Source organism: Carcharhinus amblyrhynchos, chromosome 7 (genome assembly GCF_965287045.1).
Source record: "Carcharhinus amblyrhynchos chromosome 7, sCarAmb.v2.hapA, whole genome shotgun sequence".
NCBI classification, from domain to species: Eukaryota; Metazoa; Chordata; class Chondrichthyes; order Carcharhiniformes; family Carcharhinidae; genus Carcharhinus; species Carcharhinus amblyrhynchos.
The window spans coordinates 54,852,823-54,876,214 of NC_137330.1; the positions used below are offsets into that span (position 1 = coordinate 54,852,823).

The following is a 23,392-nucleotide window of genomic DNA, read 5'->3' on the forward strand; positions in this document are numbered from 1 at the left end:
TTGAAGCAATTTTTAAAAGCGGCATCTCAGCCTTTTGGCTAAGATGCAAATGAGATCAAGTCTTGGGAGGAGGACCTATGCCTACTCCAATCAGCTTGGATCAAGCCTAGGACAGGTGGTGAGAGCCCTGTCTTGTCAGCTTGGATCGGGAAAGTCTCAACTTGTTGACACTCTGAATTGGACTTGTTTTGATCAAATTGGAATTAAAAAAAAGATAAACAATCAGCTTTTATCATTCAGGTAAGACTTTTGGTCTTCTCGGGATTTCTGAAGTTTAACTCAGCTCAAATAGCTCATATGTCCCAAGGTAACATAGGATTTGCAGGAGACCACAAGATCAAAACATTAGAAAATTGCTGATACAACAAAGGGCATAGGAACAGCATCAGGCATATCTAAATTTGAAGTGTAATCTGGTGACATTCTAATACACCAACACTTGTATGATAAACATTCAGAGCAGCATGCAACAGAGCTAAACAATCCCACAACAAATAAATCAGATCAAATTCTGCAGTCCTTCCATTTCTACTCATTAATGACAGTGGGTTAATTAAACAACTATCTGGAGGACAAGGCTTCACCAATGTCCCCATCCTCATTTGATGGGGCAGCCCCACACATCAGTACAAAAAAGGTAATTAACTTCAGTCAAAAGTAGATAGACAATCTTATTGGCCTCTTCCCAAAGTTCCAGCATCACAGATGCCTGTCTTTAGCCAATTCAGTTCACTGTATGTGATATCACAAATAGCTGAAGGCACTGAATGCTGCAATGGCTATGTGCCCTGACAACATCCCAGCTGCAACATTGAAGACTTGTACTCCAGAACTACCCCATGCCCCTTTTCCAAGCTGATGCAGTACAGCTACAAGGGCATTGACAAGACAATGTGGAAACTTGCCCAAGAATGCCCTGCTCACCAAAAGCAGGATAAATTCCATTTGGCTAATTACATCCCATCAGTTGGTTCTCAAATCAGCAGCAAAGGAATAGCAGGTGTGGTTGATAGTGCTTTCAAACAGCACATAGTCAGCAATAATTTGCTCACTGATGCTCAGTTTGAGTTCCGCCAAGCAGAATCAGCTCATGACCTCATTACAATCTTGGTTCAATCATGAACAAAAGCACTGAATACCAGAGGTGCGGTGAGAGTGACTATCCATGACATCAAGGCAGCACTCGACCAAAAGGAGGCCTAGAAAAACTAAAGTCAATGAAAATCTGGAGGAAATTCTCGATAGGTTGGAGTCATACCTTGCACAAAAGATGGTTGCGTTTACTGGAGGCCAATCACACTAGTCCCTGGGCATTTCTGCAGGATTTCTTCAGCACAGTATCTGACTATGAGCTGCTTCAATGACCTCTCCTACATCATAAAGGTCAGAAGTGGGAAGTTTGCTCAATTCTTCAGTTTTCAGAGCCATTCGCAATCCTCAGATACTGAAGCAGTCTGTGCCCATATCCAGCAAGACATCATTCAGGTTTAGGCTGATGAGTGGAAATTAACATTTGGACTATGCAAATGTCTGGCAATGGCCATTTTCATCAAGAAACCATCTAACCATCTCCCTTGACAGTCACTTAACTCTGAATCCACCACCATCAATGCCGCTAAAATGTAACTGCACTAGCCCATGTAAATACTCTGGTTACAAGAGTAGGTCACAGGCTGGTAATTCTGTGGCTACAACTCACTTCCCATTTCGCCAAAGTCTGTCTAATTGGTAGCTGCCCTTCAATTTAAGGATGATATCTTTATGTGACCAAAACCCCAATTCTCAATCCTTTGGGCACATGAGGCAGGACATCCCATGAGGTAGTGGAATCAGAAGTGCAGAATTTGCTACCTTTCCTTCCTTCTCTGCTGTCATTGTGCCACATCATGAATATATCAGGTCTCAAATGCATATTTCATCTTCATGGATAAGTTGTCTCCATTCTTAATTAATAGTAAGCTCCTCACAGTTATTAAGGTCTGTGCTTTTGTGCAAGGATAGCTTCAGATTGACTTTGAAGAGCTTTCTTCATCTGGAACGTTGGCCATTGAGTCAGGAAAACAAAACCGAGTGGGGGAGACTGGTGTCCAACCTGCTGAAATTGATATTGCAGACTGTTTGCCTGAATACCATGGAGCTGGCCTGAACAAAGATACGTTTTTTTTGATGGTCCTCCCGTTGAATTCAGAGGATGCAGTAGCAACGTTGCTGATGGAATTTCTCAAGCGCTTTTGTATATCACTGATGCACAGTCAACATTTCATTGTAGTACAGGGAGATTAGTAACAACAGCTCTGAACACTTGGACTTCTGTTGACTTGCAGGGGTCTTTGTTGGCAACCATTTGTTGCCATAGTTGACAGAAAACTGAGTTAGCACAGCTGATCCGGTGTCAGGTCTGCTCATCAATGGTTGCCTTTTGAGACAGGTGGCTACCAAAAGTATGGAAAATACTTAACCTATTCCAATTCTCCTTCAACTTATGGGGGATGGGGTGGAACATCCAGCTGACCAGATGTAGGTTGGTATGAGTTTTGTTTTAGTAACATTCTGCGACAGGCCTTCATTGATCCATACTGAGCCACACCATATACAAACGCTACCTATTTAATTTTATATATTCCGTGACCAATTTCAGAAAGCATTTTACATTTTGGCAGATGTTGTAATGACCATTTCAACTCAGACGCAGGAGCAGATTCAAGCCATTCCAATTCATTTTCTAATACAGAGATGGCAGGTTAAGTAATGAGACATTCTGCATTTAAAAATAAATATTGGCAATGAGATCTGAAAGCAGACACAGGAAAATTCCAGAAATGGAGTCATTTTTATGAATAAAGCATTCGGGCTGTAGGGAGCAGGCCAAGATCACAGCAACTTTCAATCCATAAAAAGCAAGGCCAAGAAAAAAAAAGACATGGAATTTTGGCAAGAGTCAGGAAGTGGGGGTACCACAAACAAAGCCATTCAAATTCAGAAAAGAACTGGCAAGTGGGAATGAGATCCTCATTTTAATTAAGCTATTTGAAAGAAGAGCAAGAGTCATCATATTTTCAAAGGTCGATTTCCTGATATGTGTTCTATGGTTAGCAGGATAAATGGGAGAGCATTCTTCATTTATGCTTTAAATGTTCTATGCTTTTCTACAACTGGAACGTGCACAATCACAGCTGAGTCAATGTTGATGCATGCTTTTCTCATGACAAATGCCGACATAAACTGTATGATTTGGAAATAAGGACAAGAAAGATCAACAGACAGGCAGCGCATGCCATATGGAAGACACATGAAGCAAGATGGATCTCTGCTCAGCTCAGAACTTTACTTCAGTAATCGCCAACAGCATCCAGAGTTGAAGTGGTCATGTTCTGTTTAAAAGAAATCCTTGACGTTTCTGTACATTACAGAATTCATGCTGCAATTGCTTGGCATGATTAAAACTTGAACTGAAAACTTAGATATGCTGCAAATCTGATAGCTAAAGTGTTCCAGTAGAAGCAGATTACTTTACAATACACTAAGTATGAGTCAATGGAGGATATTAAAAATCAGTAATAAACCCAATTTCTGTGATTTTCACTTACCTCTCTATAGACTTGTGAATTCGCCTCCACTGAGGATAATGTGCTTCTTGTTCAAAACCACCTCCTTTGGTTCTGGCTTGCTGAGCAACATTAACTGATCGTGTATCAATGATATAACCACGTTTTCCTGCCCGCAGAGTGGCGTTGATCAATTTCTCATCTTCTTTACAGCGTCTTCCATTGGTTCCAGTCATTGGCTGCGCACTGTGCATCATTACCTAAAAAATTGTTTCATTATTAAATTGTAAGTGAAAGTACGCCAATCCCCTAACAAACAATCTTAATTTGGGTCCATTCAGGACAAGAGAATGCAAATATCTTTCTCAAATATGGGAATGTAACAATTCTGCATAGCCAGCTTTATGGACACAAAAGGAATCTTTACACTTTTATCTGCATACAGAAAGTATCACTGACTTTCATCTTATTGTAATCTATAGTCTATCCAGCAAAATAAATGTCAGCATCAGTTATAAAGTCTCTCCCCAACTGTACCACCACCATCCCTCCAGCCCCCCCACCCTCTGCAAAAAAGGATAGTTAGTTCATCACAACACCTCTTAACCCAGTTTTTCCCTGCCTCAAATTTATCCACTGTGCTGAACTATAAACACATCCATCTACCTTGCATATTCCTCTCCTTTTCAATTCTTTTATCCAACTTTTCCATCTGCCCCACCTCCTTGCCCCATTTCACTTTATTCTTCTCTCTTCCACCTCCCTCCCCATCTCATCTCTCCCATCATGACATCTTCTCTCTCCAAGCCTTCTTTTTTCATAAGGGAAGGATCCAATGACAGTTGTTATTTAAAAAGAGACACAAAGCTGCACCTGCAGACCCTGACCAGTTCTGTTTCACCCTAAACCTGTCTTCTGAGGTTACAGCAGATCAACTGGCATATTGCTCTTATGTGGACTATAGACTCCATTGAAAATTCCTGCAAAAACACACTTATGGGAACAATAATCTTAAAACTTACTTCCACCTCTTCCTTGTTCGAACAACCCTCCAACAGGAGTTACACTATTAAATTTTATGATTTGGTCCACCTCACCACATGGTGGTATGGAGCGTTCTACCTCCTGCTGCAGCTATAATAAAAACTAAACACTACTGTTGCTAGAAATAAGAAATTAAAAAAATGCTGGACAAGCTCAAACAGGTCTAGCAACATTTGTGGAAAGAGAAATAGAATTAATGTTTCTGTTCATCTGCACTGTTGGGTTTCTTTGACTTCTTCAGAACTCTGAAGAGTCATGTGAACTCAAAACTTCAACTCTCCAAAAAGCCTTTCAGATCTGCTGAGCTTACTCAGCATTTTCTGTTTTTGTTCCTACCATAGTTACTCTTGTACAGCTCCAGCTGCTGGATTATAAGCAGTTATAAGCATCTTCATTTTCCAAATTGAATTCGACCATCCTAAAGGTAGGACTGAAGCCTGGGCCTGAAACATTCCCATTTCCCAGTGTCAGATAGGGCTTTTAGGAAAAAAGCTTAAGGCAATGCTAAAAGCAGCTCAGTTAGAAAACAAGAACATTTGAAAGTTATGTAAATATTGATTACAATATAGAAAGAACAGCTAACAAATCTAAGTGACAACACAACTCTATTAATAGTTCAGATATTTCCAGTTGTTTCATCTTTCAGGGAGGTTATATCTATTTTTGACCGAGCGTTTAATATCATAGACAGATTTGCTCCCTACTCAAAAACTGAGCTGCCAAGACGACAAAAAGCACTTGAACCAGATAAACGTAACCTGATGTTTCCAAGAGTTCCCACATTGCCACGCTGATGTGCTTCTTACTCTAATCAAATGCTCCAGACAGAGCCAACTGATTGTGATGGTGAAACAATTCGAAGAAAATGCTTCTGATATAGGTGATAATGACAGTCATTACCAAATCCTACCATAAGCTTAACAGTAATAAAAAAATCATGCCCATATTACTATCAGAAACTAAAACACACCAAAGTATTTGGACTTCTCATTTTTACTTATGCATTTTCTATAATTATGCCCAAGGTAATTTTTTTGACTTCAATATTCTCCTGTATGGCTTCATTGATACAAACCACCTTCCAGTTTTAGCCCTAATAACAATGCTTTTAGTGTGGAGAGTGGAGCATTGCACAGGATATCAAAGCAAAACCATCCTTAACCATCAAAGCATATCACATCCATACTGATAACATTACTAAAGGGCAATTTCAGCAAAATGCAATTGCAGGTGATCCTGGCCTGAAATTGAATTTTACCATTTGCACAACCAAATAGGCTGGTTTCAAAAATGAACCAACTAGAGCAATAGCATGGTCTGATGTCCCAGCTCAGGTGAAGGGTCATCCAGACTCAAAAAATTGGCTCTATTCTTTCTCCATAGATGCTGCCAGACCTGCCAGATATTCCAGCATTTTCTGTTTCGGATTCCAGCACCCTCAGTACGTTGTCTTTACGTCAGCATGCAGTTTTTGTCTGGCTGGGCTGTTTTGATTAGTCACATGTTGATCCAGTGAAATTTTGAACTTGAGAGGACAGTTGGCTAAACAGTTATTATATGTTTTACTGCCAACACCTTATGTACCGAGTCTAAAACTGTCTGATTTACCCTTCTCCACTCCCCTATATTTGGGAAACTTCAGTTTCTTCCAATTTATGTACATGAGAGATCAGGAAGAAAGAGCAGGACTCAATGCTGCTGACCACATGCTCCTTCAACACCTCAGAGCCTTACTTTTATACATGAGCTTTGATAGTGGTGCTGCTTTGAGATGTCACTGCCTTGATTTGCTGTTGACTCGAGTGTGTGCACCATGTGCAGCTGTCAACAGTTGCTGACAGCAGTGGGAAAAGACACGAGAACACTAGGGGAGCCTAACAAAGTAGCAAAACCTTCCTTCAAAATTAAAGGAGAAATTAAGAGAAAGATGGATTCAAAGCAAATAATCAAAGGGACAAGAAATGATGCATGAATCATTTAAAAAAAATGCAAACTGCTGTCAAAACAAACTATGAGTACTTTTGAAGATCAGAAATAGCAATAAAGCACAATTCAGTAAAATAAAAAGAGCACAAAGTAAGACACTTTGATTCAGCAATGATTCAGAATTTTTTCGGATCATAAATGTTTTGTCACACCCCTGGAACTATCATTCGTCATTGCTAGTCTTTTAAAAAATTCTATCATGAGATGTGGCATTGTTTGCAAGACCCATTCCTCCCATTCCAAACTGCCCTTGAAATGAGTGTCTTGCTAGGCCGTTTCAGAGGGCAATGAAGAATTAACCATGGTCATCAACTGCAGGAAACGCTGTTTACATCAATGGTGAAGAAGTGAAAATAATCAAGAGCTTCAGGTTTCTACATGCCCAGATTGCCAGCAACCTGCCCTGGTCAGTCCACGCTGATGCTATCGTTAAGAAAGTCCACCCATCTACTTTCTCAGGAGCCTAAGGAAATTCGGCAAGTGCACTTTGTCTCTCACCAATTTTTACAAATGCATCATCGACAGCATCCTTTCTGGATGTATCACAGCTTGGTATAGCTCCTGCTCTGACCAAGACTGCAAGAAAATACAAAGGGTTGTGAAGGTAGCCCAGTCCATCACACAAATCAGACTCCCAACAATTGACTCAGTCTGCATTCCCCACTGCCTCAGAAAAGCAGCCAGCATAATCAAGGACCACAGGCACCCTGGATATACTCTTTTCCACCTTCTTCCATTGGGAAAAAAAAATACAAATGTCTCAGAACACATACTAACCAACTCAAGAACAGTTTCTTCCCTGCTGCCATCAGACTTCTGAATTGACCTACCGTATATTAAGCTGATCTTTCTCTACATCCAAGCTATGACTGTAACACTATGTTCTGCAGCCTCTCTTTCCCTTCTCCCCTAAGTACTCTGAATGATATATTTGTCTGTATAGCACTCAAGAAACAATACTTTTCACTGTATCCAAATACATGTAACAAAAACAAATCAAATCATTGTTGTGAATCTGGAGTCACATCTAGGTCAGAACAGCAAGGATAATAGCTTTCCTCTCCTACAGAGCATTAGACAAGCAGGTGGGCTTTTACAATGCAATGGTCTCCATTACAGAGTCAAGGGGGGGTGATTTTCCAAGTTCGTCACACCTGCCATAGATAATGCTGATCCTGGAAAATAGTAAGCAGGCCGAACAATCAATTTCAAGCCCAGTGCCAAATGGTTTGCAATTGTTCCAGCCCCCTACTAATGGCGCAATCCGTTTGTCCCCCGAAACGGTGCGAGGCTGATTAGAATATTTAAAGTCGTATTTAAATATACACAGCCTCCCTTGCCAAAAACCCCCACCAGAACTGGCAGACACAGCTCATCATTCTCCCAAGAAATGACAGTGTGGGAAAATTGTGGTCTGGATCCTGCCTGACAAGCCAACACCAATTGCACCACTTTTTCACACAATTAAAACGCTTATTCCCACCCATGCTTTCAATTCCACATATCAATCAAATTTAAATTCCACCTGCCCCAATGCATGAGCCTGGGTCCAGAGATATTACCACTACGCCATGGTCTCCCTATAAACATTTAAGCTGAACAATGTGTGAGAAGTTATTGGAGATTTTTCTTCCAGCTTTTACAACAGAGTTCCCACCCATTGCCTGAGGCATACAGTAATGCATGGTTTTGCTTTGGGAAGCCACTGCAGTCTTGTGCAAAGAAAAAGCCTCAAGTTTCTGCTATTACACGCAGGTCTTTGTAAGATATTTTTGGAATATTCAGATCAAACACATACCTGTGGTTTTCCTGCAAACCTGATGTGACACCAAATTTTTCTGAACATTTTAAACATGCTAGATTATGTAAACAAATCGCAAATCAAAAATAACAAAACAAATACACCTGACTCAACCAAGGCCAGTTCAAAGCACACAGAATTAAACACTAGCTTGCACCCTCAATAATATTCAGCTGACAATATCTTGGGTCTTGTACTACTTTGCCCACATCAAGTCAACCCCAAAATATTTAATGTGATTCATGTTAAGTCTGTGCACAACTTGTATTAAAACAGGGATGCTGCAATTTTTAAAAAAAATTTCTGGGATGTGGGAGTCATTGGCTACGTCAACATTTATTCCTGTCATGAACCACACTAATGTTATCTGCGAGGGTGCCCCAACTTAAAACTACACAATATCATGAACTGGTATTTCAATTTTGGAACAGTGCGAAGAGTCACATGAAACCTCAGTGAGAAGAACCAGTTCAGTCATCTCACAACAATTATCAAAGGCTATTTATTAAATAAAAGAAAGAGATAAATACACATGAACCAGGTGAAAATACTCCAAGACAAGTATATGAATCTCTAAAAACACAAAATTTATGTAGAAATTACCACTTGCTCCAAAATATATCTGCAATCTGAACTTCTGAAAACTCCCTCTCCATTTACCAAATGATGCAAATTAAATAAAACTAACTATCCAGCTTATAGTTACCACACTACAAAGCTGAGGATCAAGTCTGGGAAACGTCTTTTCCTTGTCAAGCGAAGATATTTAAACTGTCTTTGCCAAGGTTTCTGCACTGCCTTAGCTCTAAGACTTAGTGTTGGAGGGATTGACTGTTAAAAGTGGGGGATTTGTTCTGCTCTAGATGGTGTCTAGCTTCGAGTGTTACTGGAATTGCAATCAGCCATGCAAGCCGAGTGTATTCCATTACACTCCTGACTAGTTAGAATAGACATGATGTAGAGATGCCAGCGTTGTACTGGAGTAAACACAGTAAGAAGTCTCACAACACCATGTTAAAGTCCAACCAGTTTATTTGATAGTAAACCCACAAGCTTTTGGAAACTGTGTCCCTTCGTCAGGTGCGTGGAAGGTTCTGATCAGAGAAGGGCATATAAAGTCACACACAGTTTACAAAATACAGATTAGAATGCAAGTCTTTACAGCTAACTTGCTATTCAAGTCTTAAAGCTGCAGACAATGTGAGTGGAGATAGCATTAGCATAGGTTAAAAGAGATGTGTATTGTCTCCAGACAGGACAGTAAGTGAGATTTTACAAGATTTTAAAGGATGGTCATCTCAGCATCTCACTGTACTACAAGCCCACAGATAACCTCATGATGCTCCACTTCTTCAGCTTCCACCCTAAATACGTTAAAGCAGCCATCCCCTACGGGCAAGCCCTCCATATACACAGGATCTGCACAGATGAGGAGGATCGCGGTAGACACCTCCCAACGCTCAAAGATGCCCTCATAAGAACAGGATATGGCACTTGACTCAAATCAACAATTCTGACATGCCACAGCGAAAAACCGCACTGACATCCTCAGAAGACAAACATGGGACATGGCAGACAGAGTACCCTTCGCTGTCCAGTACTTCCCCGGAGCAGAGAAGCTACAACATCTTCTCCGGAGTCTTCAACACATCATTGATGAAGATGAACATCTCACCAGGGCTATCCCCACAACCCCCCTTCTTGCCTTCAAACAACCGCACAACCTCAAACAGACTGTTGTCTGCAGCAAACCACCCAGCCTTCAGGAGAACAGTGACGACGACACCACACAACCCTGCCACAGCAACCTCTGCCATCATCTCATGTGAGAACACCATCCACCAGGTACATGGTACATACTCTTGCAACTCGGCCAACGCTGTCTACCTGATGCGCTACAGGAAATGATGTCCCGAGGCATGGTACATTGGGGAGGCCGTGCAGACGTTATGACAACGGATGAATGAACACCGCTTGACAATCACCAGGCAAGACTGTTCTCTTCCTGTTGGGGAACACTTCAGCAGTCTTCAGGTAAGCGTTCTCCAAGGCGGCCTTCATGACACATGACAGCGCAGAGTTGTTGAGCAGAAACTGATCGCCAGGTTCCACACATGAGGACGGCCTCAACTGGGATCTTGGCTTCATGTCACATTATGTGTAATCCCCATGACTTGCCTTGGCTTGCAAAATCTCACTTACTGTCCTGCCTAGAAGCAATATACATCTCTTTAACCTATGTTTAATGCTATCTCCACTCACACTGTCTGCACCTTTAAGACTTGATTAGCTCTAAGAATTCAGATTCTAATTAGTATCCTGTAAACTGAGTGTGTCTTTACATCCCCTGGTTGTGATCAGAACTCTCCACTCACCTGACGAAAGGTCAGAGGCCCAAAAGCTAATGGCATTTACTACCAAATAACCCTGTTGGACTTTAACCTGGTGTTGTGAGACTTCTTACTTTGTGCACTTAGCCAACTAGAGTATTGTGAAAGATCAATGGAAATCTGACGGTAAAATACCCTGCAGTACACATGCTTACAGAGCCTGAAAGTTTAGCCTATACATATGAACAGAAATGAAAAAATATTCAGACTACTATTATATACAAAAGACTAATTTTTTTTATACTCACCATTCCATTTTTTTTGTGGTAGTAACTGAGTACAGGGAAGCGACCACCTTGGCGGAATGTAGCAACTTTTTTCAGAATGTCATCATCGATTGATTTTGGCACCATGACAATGGGAGGATAAGAGGGGCATACTGTGAAATCTTTATTGACGTAGCTTAGTCTCCATTCATCTGTCTGAGAGGAGAAATGAGCATAAAGTGTACAGAATTTGTAGCACTGATAAAAGAGACATGATAACTAACCTTTTTGCGCTCATCTGGACAGATTTGCAAGAACACCAAATTATATTGCATGGCAGTAAAAGGGTCAGGGTCAAATCTTGGTCAAAAAGGAATTTTATACATGGAGGCAGGGGTGTTAAATGAATACTTTGCATCAGTGTTTAGGAAGCAGATGCTACGAAGACCATGGTGGCAGAGGTGGAAACACTACTTCTAGAAGAATTCAAAATTGATAAATTGGTGGTATTGGATAAACTGTTGCTACTTAAGTTGACAAGCAACGAGACTGAATGAGATGCACCCAAGAATAGTGAAGGAAGTGATAGTGGAAATTAGAGGGATACTGGTTGTAATCTTTCAGTTTTTCCTAGACTCGGGGAGGTGCCAGATGATTGGAAAAATACAAACATTTGCTCTTGTTCAAAAAGATTGCAGAGATAAGACCAGTCAGTTTAACTTCAGTGGTGAGGAAGCTTCAAGAAACAATGATTTGGGATTGAGTTAATGATCAGATGGAAAAATGTGGATTGATTAGGAAGGGACAGCATAGATTTCTTAAGGGAAAAGATTTAACTAACTGGGGTTTTGTTTCTTGACAAGGTAGCACTAAGGATCGATGTGGGTAATACTTGGATAAGGTGTACACGGACTTGCAAAATTTATCTGATACAGTGCCACATAACAGACTTGCAAGAAATGTTACTGCTCATCAAATAAATGGAACAGGAGAAACGTGAATACAGAATCGGCTAAGTAACAGAAACAGTGAGCAATGGTTAAAGGATATTTTTCAGGCTGGAGGAAGGTTTGTAATGGTGTTCTCCCATTACAATATCCCAAAGGATGTTGGGATCCTTGCTTTTCCTGATATATATCAATGGTTTAAGTCTTGCGTGCAGGGAATGACTTCAGAATTGGTGTTTGATACAAAACTTGAAAACATTGTGAATGAGAGAAGGACAATTCCAAACCTTTCCAAGCGTCTAAATTACCTCTCGTTCAGCAAGCCCAATGCAAAGACAGATGCCAAGTATTCATTTAACACTTCAGCCACAGCTTCACCCGCAATGTGCAAATGCTATTTTTGGTTTCTCATCAGCCCCACTCCTCCTTTTAACTATTTAACTTATCAAAAAACGTTTGGATTCCCTTTCATCTTCGCTGTCAGTGTCTTTTCATGTTCTCTCTTATTTGCTTTTTTACTTCCCTTCTGAACCTGTACTCAGCCTGGAAGTCAACACATATTAAAAAGTAGATGACTGGGTGATGAGCTTAAACAAGTATTTAAAAAAAAATGCTTCATAGCAGCAATACTGGAACAGTTTAAAATGTTCCTGACAGGTTTGTGTTCAAGTAACAAACATTAAAATTTTGGGTCCAAGTCTGATCCCCTGAACTGCTGCACACATTTGTTAATTTCACCTTTGAATATTGTATACTCTTCAAGAGTTTCTACAATATTAGGTTGTTGACATTTGACAATTTTTTTTTAACCTTATCCTACAGTGCTTTGCTTTCTAACATCCAGGGGGCACGTAGATTTGAATTCCACCCTTTTACTTGAAGGGAACAGTTCCTTCCCTTGGTAGGCTTGCTACGTACTGGCTAAGGACATTGTCCCAAATACATGAAGAATTTTGTATACATTTAATTTATCCCACTTAACATCAAGATAGTTGAAATATCTGACTACTAGTGTAGTGTTTACATGTTTGTCATAAGAAAAACACAATACACAAAGTTGGCACACATTAATTGTTTTTACAACCACTTAAGCTTGGACTCACCATTGCAGAAAGCAAAGTGAACTCATGTTCAGGGAGGAAGGAGTGCCATCCATCTTCCAAGACCTCAAACATAGGCCGATAAAAGAAAGGATACATCAATGTGGTGGAATCGAGAGTAGATAAGGCCTGAACAAATGAAAACAAATTAATTATTATCACTTCCAAGATTAATCAGTAATGTTATCACAGCTAATGTGTTGGCCAACAGAAGACTTGAATTTTATCTCCCCTCTCAATGAAAAGCATCAAATTCTCCTTTGTTTTTAAGGTGCCACCAGCCATTTTGTATCATGCTGAAATGCATCTAACCTCCACATGGATACTTTTCTGTTACAATGACTGGCTAACAATCAGGGACAAGGACAAAAAGAGAAAGGCTGGAAAATCTCAGCAGGTCTGACAGTATCTGGGTAGAGAGAATACAGCCAACATTTCAAGTCTGGATGACCCTGCGTCAGAGCTGTAGGCAAAGAAAATCAGCCGCTACACCTCCTCTCTGCTCACCACCCCTGGGCCCAAATATTCTTTTCAGGTGAAACAATGGTTCAAGTGTACCTCCTTTAATCTGGTCTGTTGCATTTGCTGCTCCCAATGCGGTCCATCCTACTGGAGAAATCAAACATAGACTGGGCGACTGCTTTGAAGAGCACCTTCAGTCCATCTGCAAATAGGACCCAGGCCTTTCTGTCGCATGCCATTTCAACACACTAACCACCACTCTCCTATCCATATGCCCGTCCTTGACATTCTGCAACGTTCAAGCAAAGCCCAATACAAACTGGAGGAACAGCACCTCAGCTTCCCATTGAGCACTCTACAGCCTTCTGGGCTGAACACAAAACTCTCCCCCACCTTTGGCCATTTCAATTTATTATATTTAATCTCTTCTTTTCATCTTTTTCATCCATTTTTGTTATTTCATATTCTTATTTTTCCACATAAAATCTTGCTTTCCATCTTGTCTTCCAACACCCCTCCATCCCACTAGGGCCAACTGCCACATTCCTCAGATGGTCCTTTGACACAACGTACTTTTGCTCTGCCATTTGCACATTCTGAACTCTTAACAGACGCTTTCAGCACCATTCTCAGCCTTCACATTTCCTGTATCTTTTGTCATTCCTATCAATTATCGCTCTCCAATTTCCCTACCACAGTATACATCTTGTACAATTTTCCTTGTCTTCAGCTCTGACAAAGGGTCATCCTGACTCGAAACATTGGCTCTATCTTCTCTCCACAGATGCTGTCAGACCTGCTGACATTTTCCAGCATTTTCTGTTTTAGTTTCAGGTTCCAGCATCCACAGTATTTTGCCTTTAAAATCAGGAACCAGGACTTGGTCGATTTGTTCTACGGAGCTTAAGCCAAATGCAGCATCTTAACATCCAAAACACTTTATTTAAACAGTCAACTAGCACAGACAAGGAACTGAATCTTGGACCAAGGGCTAAATTGTATGCTAGACAATTATCCATTATTAAAGGAATTTTTATCTTATCAGTTTAATCTCTTATCTAAAGGAGTGGCACTTCAAGCATTGTGGTTTACTGTCAGTACTGGACTATCACCCAGCTCTGAGTCCAAATCTGTAAGTGCACCATGATATCTCAACATTCTTTCATATTCAGGCCAGTATGTTCCTAACGGAAGCAGACTGCCAACATATACATCAAAAAATATTTAATTTCTATTTACGTTTCATTAACCAAAAATACTAGCGCTGCCTTTGCAGGTAATGGCAACCCATTACAGACTGCAACAAAACCAAATTAAGAATACTTTCATGCTTAAGCATCTCACAAAGAGTGAATTTCACCAACATTAAACAGGCTTATCTGCATGGGTGAATAGGAGCAAATTTCTGATCACCAATCAACATGAAAACATTCTAAGATTCATGAAAATGTATGCTGCAAGAAAAATTCTAGAAAAGTTGCCATACTATGGTGGGTACTCCATGCAATAGTTTGTTAGATGTAACACTGTCTTCTTTCGTTACTTAAGGCCAAATAAGTAAAAATCCTATTGGAACAAGACACTATCTTCTTGAGAGGTTTATTTGCGCAAGAAATATAGACACAATGTATATGATGCTGTCATGGTGAGCATACACGTATCGCCATAAAACTCAGTTTAGGGGGAAAAAAAGCCCACTATATTCTAAAAGTCAGGGGTAACAATGAAAAAGAAGACACCAGCTGAACACGAGACTAAACTGGTTGAGGTCTTGTAGTAGGTATCTTTGGCTCCCAATTACAAAATGGGCACACATTTTCAATTATACCTCAGCAAGGGTTGGCGAAACTAAGTCTCTTCCCAACAAGTTGTCAATTCTAGGTGTCAACACTAAATTCTCCATGACGCGAAATGAGCTGTCAAATAATGGCATAACTCCAGACTGGGATCTACTCTGAACTGTGGGGAGGCAATAAAACTATTATGATTTAGCAAAATCAGAATTGCTGTTCAATACTGAAAGGAAGCAATCTATATTGATGACCTAATATGCTTGTCAATGAGTATGGCTACCCTGGTTTTTCCTTGGTCTCACATTAACCTATATGCAAGCAATATTGATTTTGTTTCTCAAAATCAAGTGAATGAGTGAACACCTATTTTGCATTTGGCATGTATTTCTGATAGAAACAATATCTTAACAAGAAATGCCCAATTATTTTACATGAAAATTCCATTCACAAACTAAAATGAGAATTGGGGCATCCTGCACGCAATTTAATGATGCGCCTGCTTGAACAGTGTTCAGGATAAATGAGGGCATTAACAAGAAACTGCAAAGTTGACAGAAGTTTAAGGATATTCAGTATATCAATATAACTGTATTTTGTCCCTTTTTGGACAATTGTGCTATTCCTCCATATTTATTCCAAAGTTTTTAATGCCATCAGCACCGTTACCAACATCAATACAAATAATTCTATGCCAGCTTTTACAAGAGAACAATAAATGAATGCTGTAGAGAGTGTGGCTATGTACAAAGAGCTATACCCTCAAGAAGAAGTTCCAGTGATCAGATGATAGCAGAGACTATGAATCCAAAATGCACTGGCCCCTGGTTTCATTAAACTGTAATATGTCTTCAATGAGGATTAACCTTTCGCCTTGTAACTGCTGTTGGAAATTTCCTGAAACTGTAACCAACTTATGAACCATGTGACCTGGATCAGCCATCTTTTGGTTCAACAAACTGCATTTTTAAGAAGCAAAAAGGTAACATTTGATTTCACATGATGTATGATCTCTTCCATGTCTCAGGAGCATGGCATTCAAACAGAAGCGCACTTTGGGTTGAAATGAGTATTCATGCTTTCTGTGATCCGCAGCACTTTCATTCAAACCTTGAGAAGTTCAGTTTCAATAATCATCTACAATAATTAAAGAAAAATCATACCTCAATAGAACTGGCAATGTTTAAACATTCTTCCATACCAGGAATGTCCAGGTGGATAATACGCAGATCTTTACATTTAATTGTAATCGTACCCAATGTTCCCACAAACCTGAAATTAAAACATACAAACCTATTTAAGAACATTGCAGGTTCTAGAATTGTTGATTTCTTTTTATTTGCTTTACTTTCCAGGAACTAGCTTTATTACTGCAAACTCTATCTTTAGAGTTCAAGATTGTTTAAGGCAGATTTAGCTAGAGTTATTGTTTATGCCTTAAATGACTTTGCAGAATACAATCTAATAAGACTCGTTAGGCGTGTGGAGTACTGCTCATAATTTTGTATTCATCTATCATATCCTCCTCTGCTCTAGGAAAAACAAACCCAGCCTATTCAGTCTCTCCTTACAGCTGAAGCTTTCGATCCTAGGCAACGTCCTAGTGAATCTGCTCTGCATGCTCTCCAGTGCAATCACATCCTACTCATTGTGTGGCGAGCAGAATGCACAACTGTGACCTAATCCAATGTTTTGTACAATTGTATCAAGATTTCCCTGCTCTGATATTCTATGCCCCAGCTGATGAAGGCAAGCATCCTGTCTGCTTTCTTCACCACCCTATCTACCAGTGCTGCCACCTTCAGGGATCTATGGATTTGCACACCCAGCCCCTCTTTAACTTTCCAAGGACTTACCATTCCCTGTGTATATCTTACCCTCATTAGACTTTCCAAAATGCATCACCCTACACTGAACAGGCTTAAATTCCATTTGCCACTGTTCTGCCCAACTCAACAGCTGATCAATATCCGTCTGTAGTCTAATACTATCTTGCTCATTATCAACATCACCAATTTCTGTCATCTGCAAACTTACTAATTACATTCACATTTACTTTACATTCACATCCAAGTCCTTAACGTGTATAAGAAACAGCAAGGATTTCAGCACTGATCACTGTGGTGCATTGCTGGTTGTAGGCTTCCAATCACATTAGTAACCTTCTATCATCACACTTTGCCTCTTATTAACAAGCCAATTTTGGATCCAATTTGCTAACTTGCTTTGGATCCCATGGGATCTAACTTTTTGGACCAGCCTTCCATGTGAATTCATGTCAAAAGCTTTACTCAAGTCCACATAAACCAGGTCACCTGTGCTACCCTGGTCAATATAATTCAAAAAGTTCAAAACAGGATCTCCTACCAATATGTCTGTGCTGACTATCCCTGATCAATCTCTGCCTTTCCAGGTGTTGGAATTAATCCTGTTCTTCAGACTTTTCCCCCCAATCATCTCTCTACCACTGACATTAGACAAACTGGCCTGTTATTACTTGGCTTAACCCTGTTGCCCTTCTTGAATAAAGGTGCCACATCAGCTATCTTTCAGTCATCTGGCACTTCACCTGTGGCCAGCAAAAATTTTAATATCTCTGCCAGGGTCCCTGCAATCCCCTCCTTTGTCTCCTATAGCAACCTGGGATACATGAGGCCTTGGGGATTTATGCAACTTTATGCCCATGAAAGCATGTAATACCTCCTCTTTATTCATCTTAAAGGTGTTCTAAAACTCAACCATCCCAACTGAAATCTCCCACTACAATGTCTTTCAGCTTAGCGAATATAAATGAAAAATATTCATTTTAGGGCCTCACCCATGACCTCTGGTTCCATGCCCAAATTTCCCCTTCAGTCTCTCACAGGCCCCATTCTTTCCCTGGTCATCCTCTTAATATACCTATAAAATGCCTTGGGGTCTTATTCAATCTGATCTGTGAATGATACTTTGTGGCCCCTCTTGCCTTCCTAATTTTTTAAGCACCCCCTACAATCTCGATACACCTGTAGGGCCTCCCCAGCTTCTAAATGCTTTATACACATCACACATTTTATCAAATACTTGATGTACTTCAACATCCAGAGTTTCCTGGACTTGCCACCATTGCTTTTCACTCAGAGAAACATACCAGCTTTGAACTCTCACTATTTCATTTTTAAAAGACTCCCACCTTCCAAATTTACCGACAAGCAGCTGTTCCCAGTCTACATTTGCCAGATCCTGTCTAATGATATTGAAATCAGCCTTCCCCCAATTCAGACACTTGATTTCTGTTGAGCTAGCATTTACTGACCAAACGGCGAGTTAAGGCAAGGCCAAACCAAACCCATTTCCAGGTCTCAGTAATTTTTTTGTTGTAACTAATAAATAAAAATTACAATTCTATCCTACATCGAGAGAGCATTAAAATGTTCCGTGTTTGCTCCAAAAGGGTCTGACGATACAATGAGGAATCTACTGAACGTTAATTTTATCCTTGGCATGTTGGTATTTTATAGCTTTTAAGAAATACTAATTAGCTTATCTCTCATGATAAAGTTCATTGGTCAAGTCTGGCAATCACCTCCACTTAGACCTTTAAATTCTCAATCTTTTTTGGTTATCCTTTGGTGGCACCCTATTGCAGGTACTCATCTCTGACACCTCTTCATTCTTTCTACAGGTACAATGTTTTCCAATAAATCTATGTTAATTCAATCTGTGCCCATTAAAGTTGCCATGACAACAATTCGCAAAGCAATTTTTGCAAATATGCACACATACATGCAATATGCATCAATGTTCACTAGGGTCTTTGAACGTGCATCTTCAACTTATGCAATAAAGCACTTTATTTCGATTGGATCCTAATGAATCACTCGCTCCCTGTATTGAGCACGCATGCAACTTGCGCAGCAGCAGAATCACAAACCCAGTTTCTTATCCACCAGAACTTCCATACGCAAATAAACAGACTGCCATACATGAGGAAGGCACATGAAGGGAAAAACAAAAACACTGGCCCTGAAATTCCCAAGGAAGTATTTTCCATGCTGGGGCAGAATTTGGAACATATTACCTTTGCTGGAGTCTCTGCCTTTCCCTATCAAGCCAAAAGTTAATAGAGGAGAAACATACTTTCTGCCAAGATTTTACTCAGAGGCATAATGAGATCTTGCCGAGTTCTCGCCAGTTATATCGTTTCTGCTGTGTCAAAAATAAGTCTGCAAGTGGATTTACTCAATGAGAGTAAAAGGGGGCCTAAATGAATAGCAGAGGCATTGCCAGCATGCTTTTCAAAACCTGCTCCTCTGCCCTACCTGTGACAAGTTAGGTACAGGTTAGATGGATTAGCCATGGCGAAGACACGGGGTTACAGCGATAGGATGGAGGAGTGGGCCTTGTCAGGGTGCTTTTTCAGACTTGATGGGCCAAATAGCCTCCTCTTGCAGGGATTCTATAACAAGGTGCCATGCCAACATATTCCAGGACAAACCACACTAAGGCCTGACAATGACACTATCCATCGCTGAGTTTGTGGTCAGGATCAACATTACGCCAGCTCAGCAGCAGCTGGGAGTATCGACATCCACATTTTCATAAGCTCTACCCATCCTGAACCTTTCCTATTTGCTAGGGCCTCGGTCTCCAAGACTTCAACAGAAGTTAAAATAAAAGCCAACAGCAGAAATTAAAACAAAGAAAGAAAATGCATTAGGTACGACTGAGGGGCAGGAAAGGCATGAACTTTCAGGAAACTGAACTGTATATAGGAAACCAAATGTCAAACAGAGATGAAGACTTCTGTGTCACTTTAAAAAATACATACATGTTCTGCTGGTTTCTTACCGAATATATGAGGGGATGAGTATGGCTTTTGTAAGTCAAGCTTTACATAAAAAATTCAAGATAAAGTATCCTGTAACATTTACTCAAAAAAAGGACGTAGTTACTTAATCGAGTTAGACTCTGCAAACTCACTGTTTCCTTGATGTCTAGTTCAATAAGGAAAGTAGCAATGCTCGAGTTACTCTTGTGAAATCAAGTGGGATAACTAACTGATTAGGATAACAATTGGGAAATAGTGACTGAACTTATGTCAAAGTAAACAGGAGACAAATGCTGGCGGGAAAAACAGGTACTGAGCAAGGACTACTTTTAGAGAGATTGTTCACATGCAGTCAAAGTCTATTGCTACAAAGAGGAAAAGTGGGCCAAATAAATCCAGACCTCTCTGAATGATGAAAAGGATAAGAGATTAAGAAAAAGAAGGGTGTCTATATCCATCAGGTAGATAATATAATGAAAAACCAGGCTGAATATCAGAGGGGGCAGTGAAAAAACAATAAGACAAGCAAAGAGAAGGTATGAAGAGAGACTGGTAGCTTACACAAAGGGAAATCCTAACGTAGATAAAAAATTGTAAAAGGATAGTGAAAAGGATTCTTGTGTGGAGATAGGAGGCTTAGCTGAGGTACTAAATTAAGACTTTGCATCTATCAGTGGGTGATCAAAGAGGGGCCAACTCAAGACATTTGAAGTATTTAAAATGAATAAAGTGGTGGCATTGGAAAGGCTGCCTGCACTTTACTAACGAGGTGTAAGGACCAGATGAGTTGCATCCAAAAGATAGAACAGAAAAGCAGAAATTACTGAGACACTGACCATAATTGTCCAGGCTTCCTTAGACTTGGGGGTGCTTCCAGAAAACTGAACAATTGCAAATGGTGTAGCATTGTTCAAAAAAAAAGAGATAAGCACAGCAACTAGAGGCAAGTCAGTTTAACTTCAGTGGTAGAGAAACTTTATGGAATGATACTTTGAGACAAAATTAATTACCTGGGAAAATACTTGAGGAAAGCCAATATAGATTTGTTGCGGTGTTTAACTAGCTTGGGCTTTTCTGAAAAAAGATCGCAAAGTGCCAATGATGGTAACGTTGTCAATGTGGTATATAAGGACTTCTGAAAGCATTTGATATGCAGTAGGACAACAGATCCCTTTCATAGAACAAAAAGGATAGGAACAACTTGGATACAAAATTGGCTGAATGGTCAATGGATATTTTTCAAACTGAGGAAGGTTTGTAATGGAGCTCCCTAGGAGGTCAGGGCTAAGACTTTTGTTGTTCCTCACATACATTAATTACCTAGGCCTTGGGACAATTTCAAAATATGCAGATAATATGAAACTCTGGAAGTATTGTGACAGAGGGGGACAGTGTAGAACTTCAAAAGGTCATAGGAGGATTGGTGAAATGGGTGGACAAGTGGTAGATGAAATTCAATATGATGTGATTGCTTGGAAGAACATGGAGAGACAATATAAATAAGGGTACAATTCTAAATGGGGTGGAAGAACATTGGAAAGGGATATATACATAAGCAAGTCATGGAAGGGGGCAGGATAGGGTGAGAACACGATTAATATAGCAGACATTATTCCAGGCTCTATTAATAAGAACAGAGTACAAAATCAAGGTTATGTTGAATTTGTACAGAAACACTCTTTTGGTTCAAAAGGGCATTGCATCTTCTTCTACAAAGCACATTTTAAGAATAATGTGAAGGCATTAGGAAGAGTGCAGAAAAGATTCAGAAGAATTGTTCCAGAGATGAGGAACTGACAAAGGTTGAGGGGGGGATTTGGATGTAGATAGGGGAAAAGAATCTGTTGCCACTGGTGGAATGATCGAGATAAAGGAAGCATTACATTTAAGGTAATAAACAAAAGAAGTAAGAGGGACAAGAATAAACATATTCACATAGCAAGTGGATCTAGAACATGCTGCCTGAGAATATGAGGGAGGCAGGTGCAATCAAACATTCATGACAGCATTGGATTACGATAAATGAAAAGGAAGTAGTATATGCAAGGTTATGGGGAGAAGGTGGGGGAATGGCACTTGATTAATTTCTCACTTGGACAGCCAGCACAAATATGATGGGCTGAAAGGTCTCCTTCTGTGATTCCATGTTAAAGGTGCGAAACTCGGAAAAGGGCAGCATTTTTTGTGATACAGCATGAACTGACTCATTAGCTCAGTAGGAAAGCTTCAAACAGCTCAATGCAAAATCTTCAAAATGAAGATAATACAAATAGTTCTATAAAAAAAGTTAAGTCTATTTTCTTGGAAGAGAGTTTGGAACTGGCAGCATGGATAGTACTTACCCCTCAACCAATGTTACCTGGTTATTGACCTCATTGCTATTTGTTGGAACTTTCTATACACAAATTATTGGCCACTATTTCCTTACATTAGTGGTAAGTTGTCTGAAGGACTAATTCGGTGGACAAACCCTTTGGATTGTTTCAGAACATGTGAGACACTACACAAAGACAAGTTTACTTCCAGATCCTGCTTACGCTAAATTAATGATAAACGTATAAAGTGCAATGTGGGAGTGGAAAAGGGAGAATGGAAGACCGAAAAGGCAATATCAAAACAGGTTAGCAGATAACATAGCATACACTTGTTAAAAGAGAAAGTAGGCCCAATCAGCTGACAGTGACAGATGAAGGTACAGGTGAGGCTCTTAAATATTTTGCATGTGTTTTTGAAATTATACTGAGAATGCAGATGTGCTAGAGCAGGATGGGGACGAGTGAAAAAAAAAGTGGTTTCTAGTACACGAGCAATGGGTTACCACAAAGCATACATTTGGACCAGCCATATAAATACTGTAGCTATAAGGGGTGGTCAGAAGTTAGGAATTCCACAGAAAGTAACTCACCTCCTCACTCCCCAAAGCCTGTCCACCATTGACAAGGCACAAGTCAGAAGTGTGATGGAATATTCTTTACTTGCTGTGTATAACTCCATTGTTATTGAAGTAGCTCATTGTCTTGAACAAAGCAGTCTGCTTGATTGACACACTAAGCTCAACAAGCAAAACCTTCCAAACCCCAGACCTCTTAACACCTTGAAAGATAAGGGTGGCAGATCCACAAGAACATCACCACCTGCAAATTCCCCTCCAAACCACACACCATTCTGACTCGGAACTACAGTTTCCTGGGTCAATTCTTGAAAATTCTTTCCTTCCAGCACTGTGTACAGATAGAATCTCAAGATAAACTGCAGTGGTTCAAAAAGTCAGCACCAACTTAGAAATCACAGAAACTTCACAGTACAGAAAG

General features: G+C 40.1%; 1 protein-coding gene across 1 annotated transcript in view; it reads right to left on the reverse strand.

Annotated features, from left to right (window-relative positions):
- mtmr9 (myotubularin related protein 9) overlaps window positions 1-23,392 on the reverse strand; it is a 68,637-nt gene that overhangs the window by 35,104 nt on the left and 10,141 nt on the right. The window contains exons 2-5 of the mRNA XM_080192343.1: window positions 16,435-16,543; window positions 13,023-13,148; window positions 11,015-11,188; window positions 3,588-3,805 (exon numbers count right to left, since the gene is read on the reverse strand). Of these exons, the coding sequence (XP_080048469.1) occupies window positions 3,588-3,805; window positions 11,015-11,188; window positions 13,023-13,148; window positions 16,435-16,543 (627 nt within the window). The remainder of the gene's footprint in view (window positions 1-3,587; window positions 3,806-11,014; window positions 11,189-13,022; window positions 13,149-16,434; window positions 16,544-23,392) is intronic.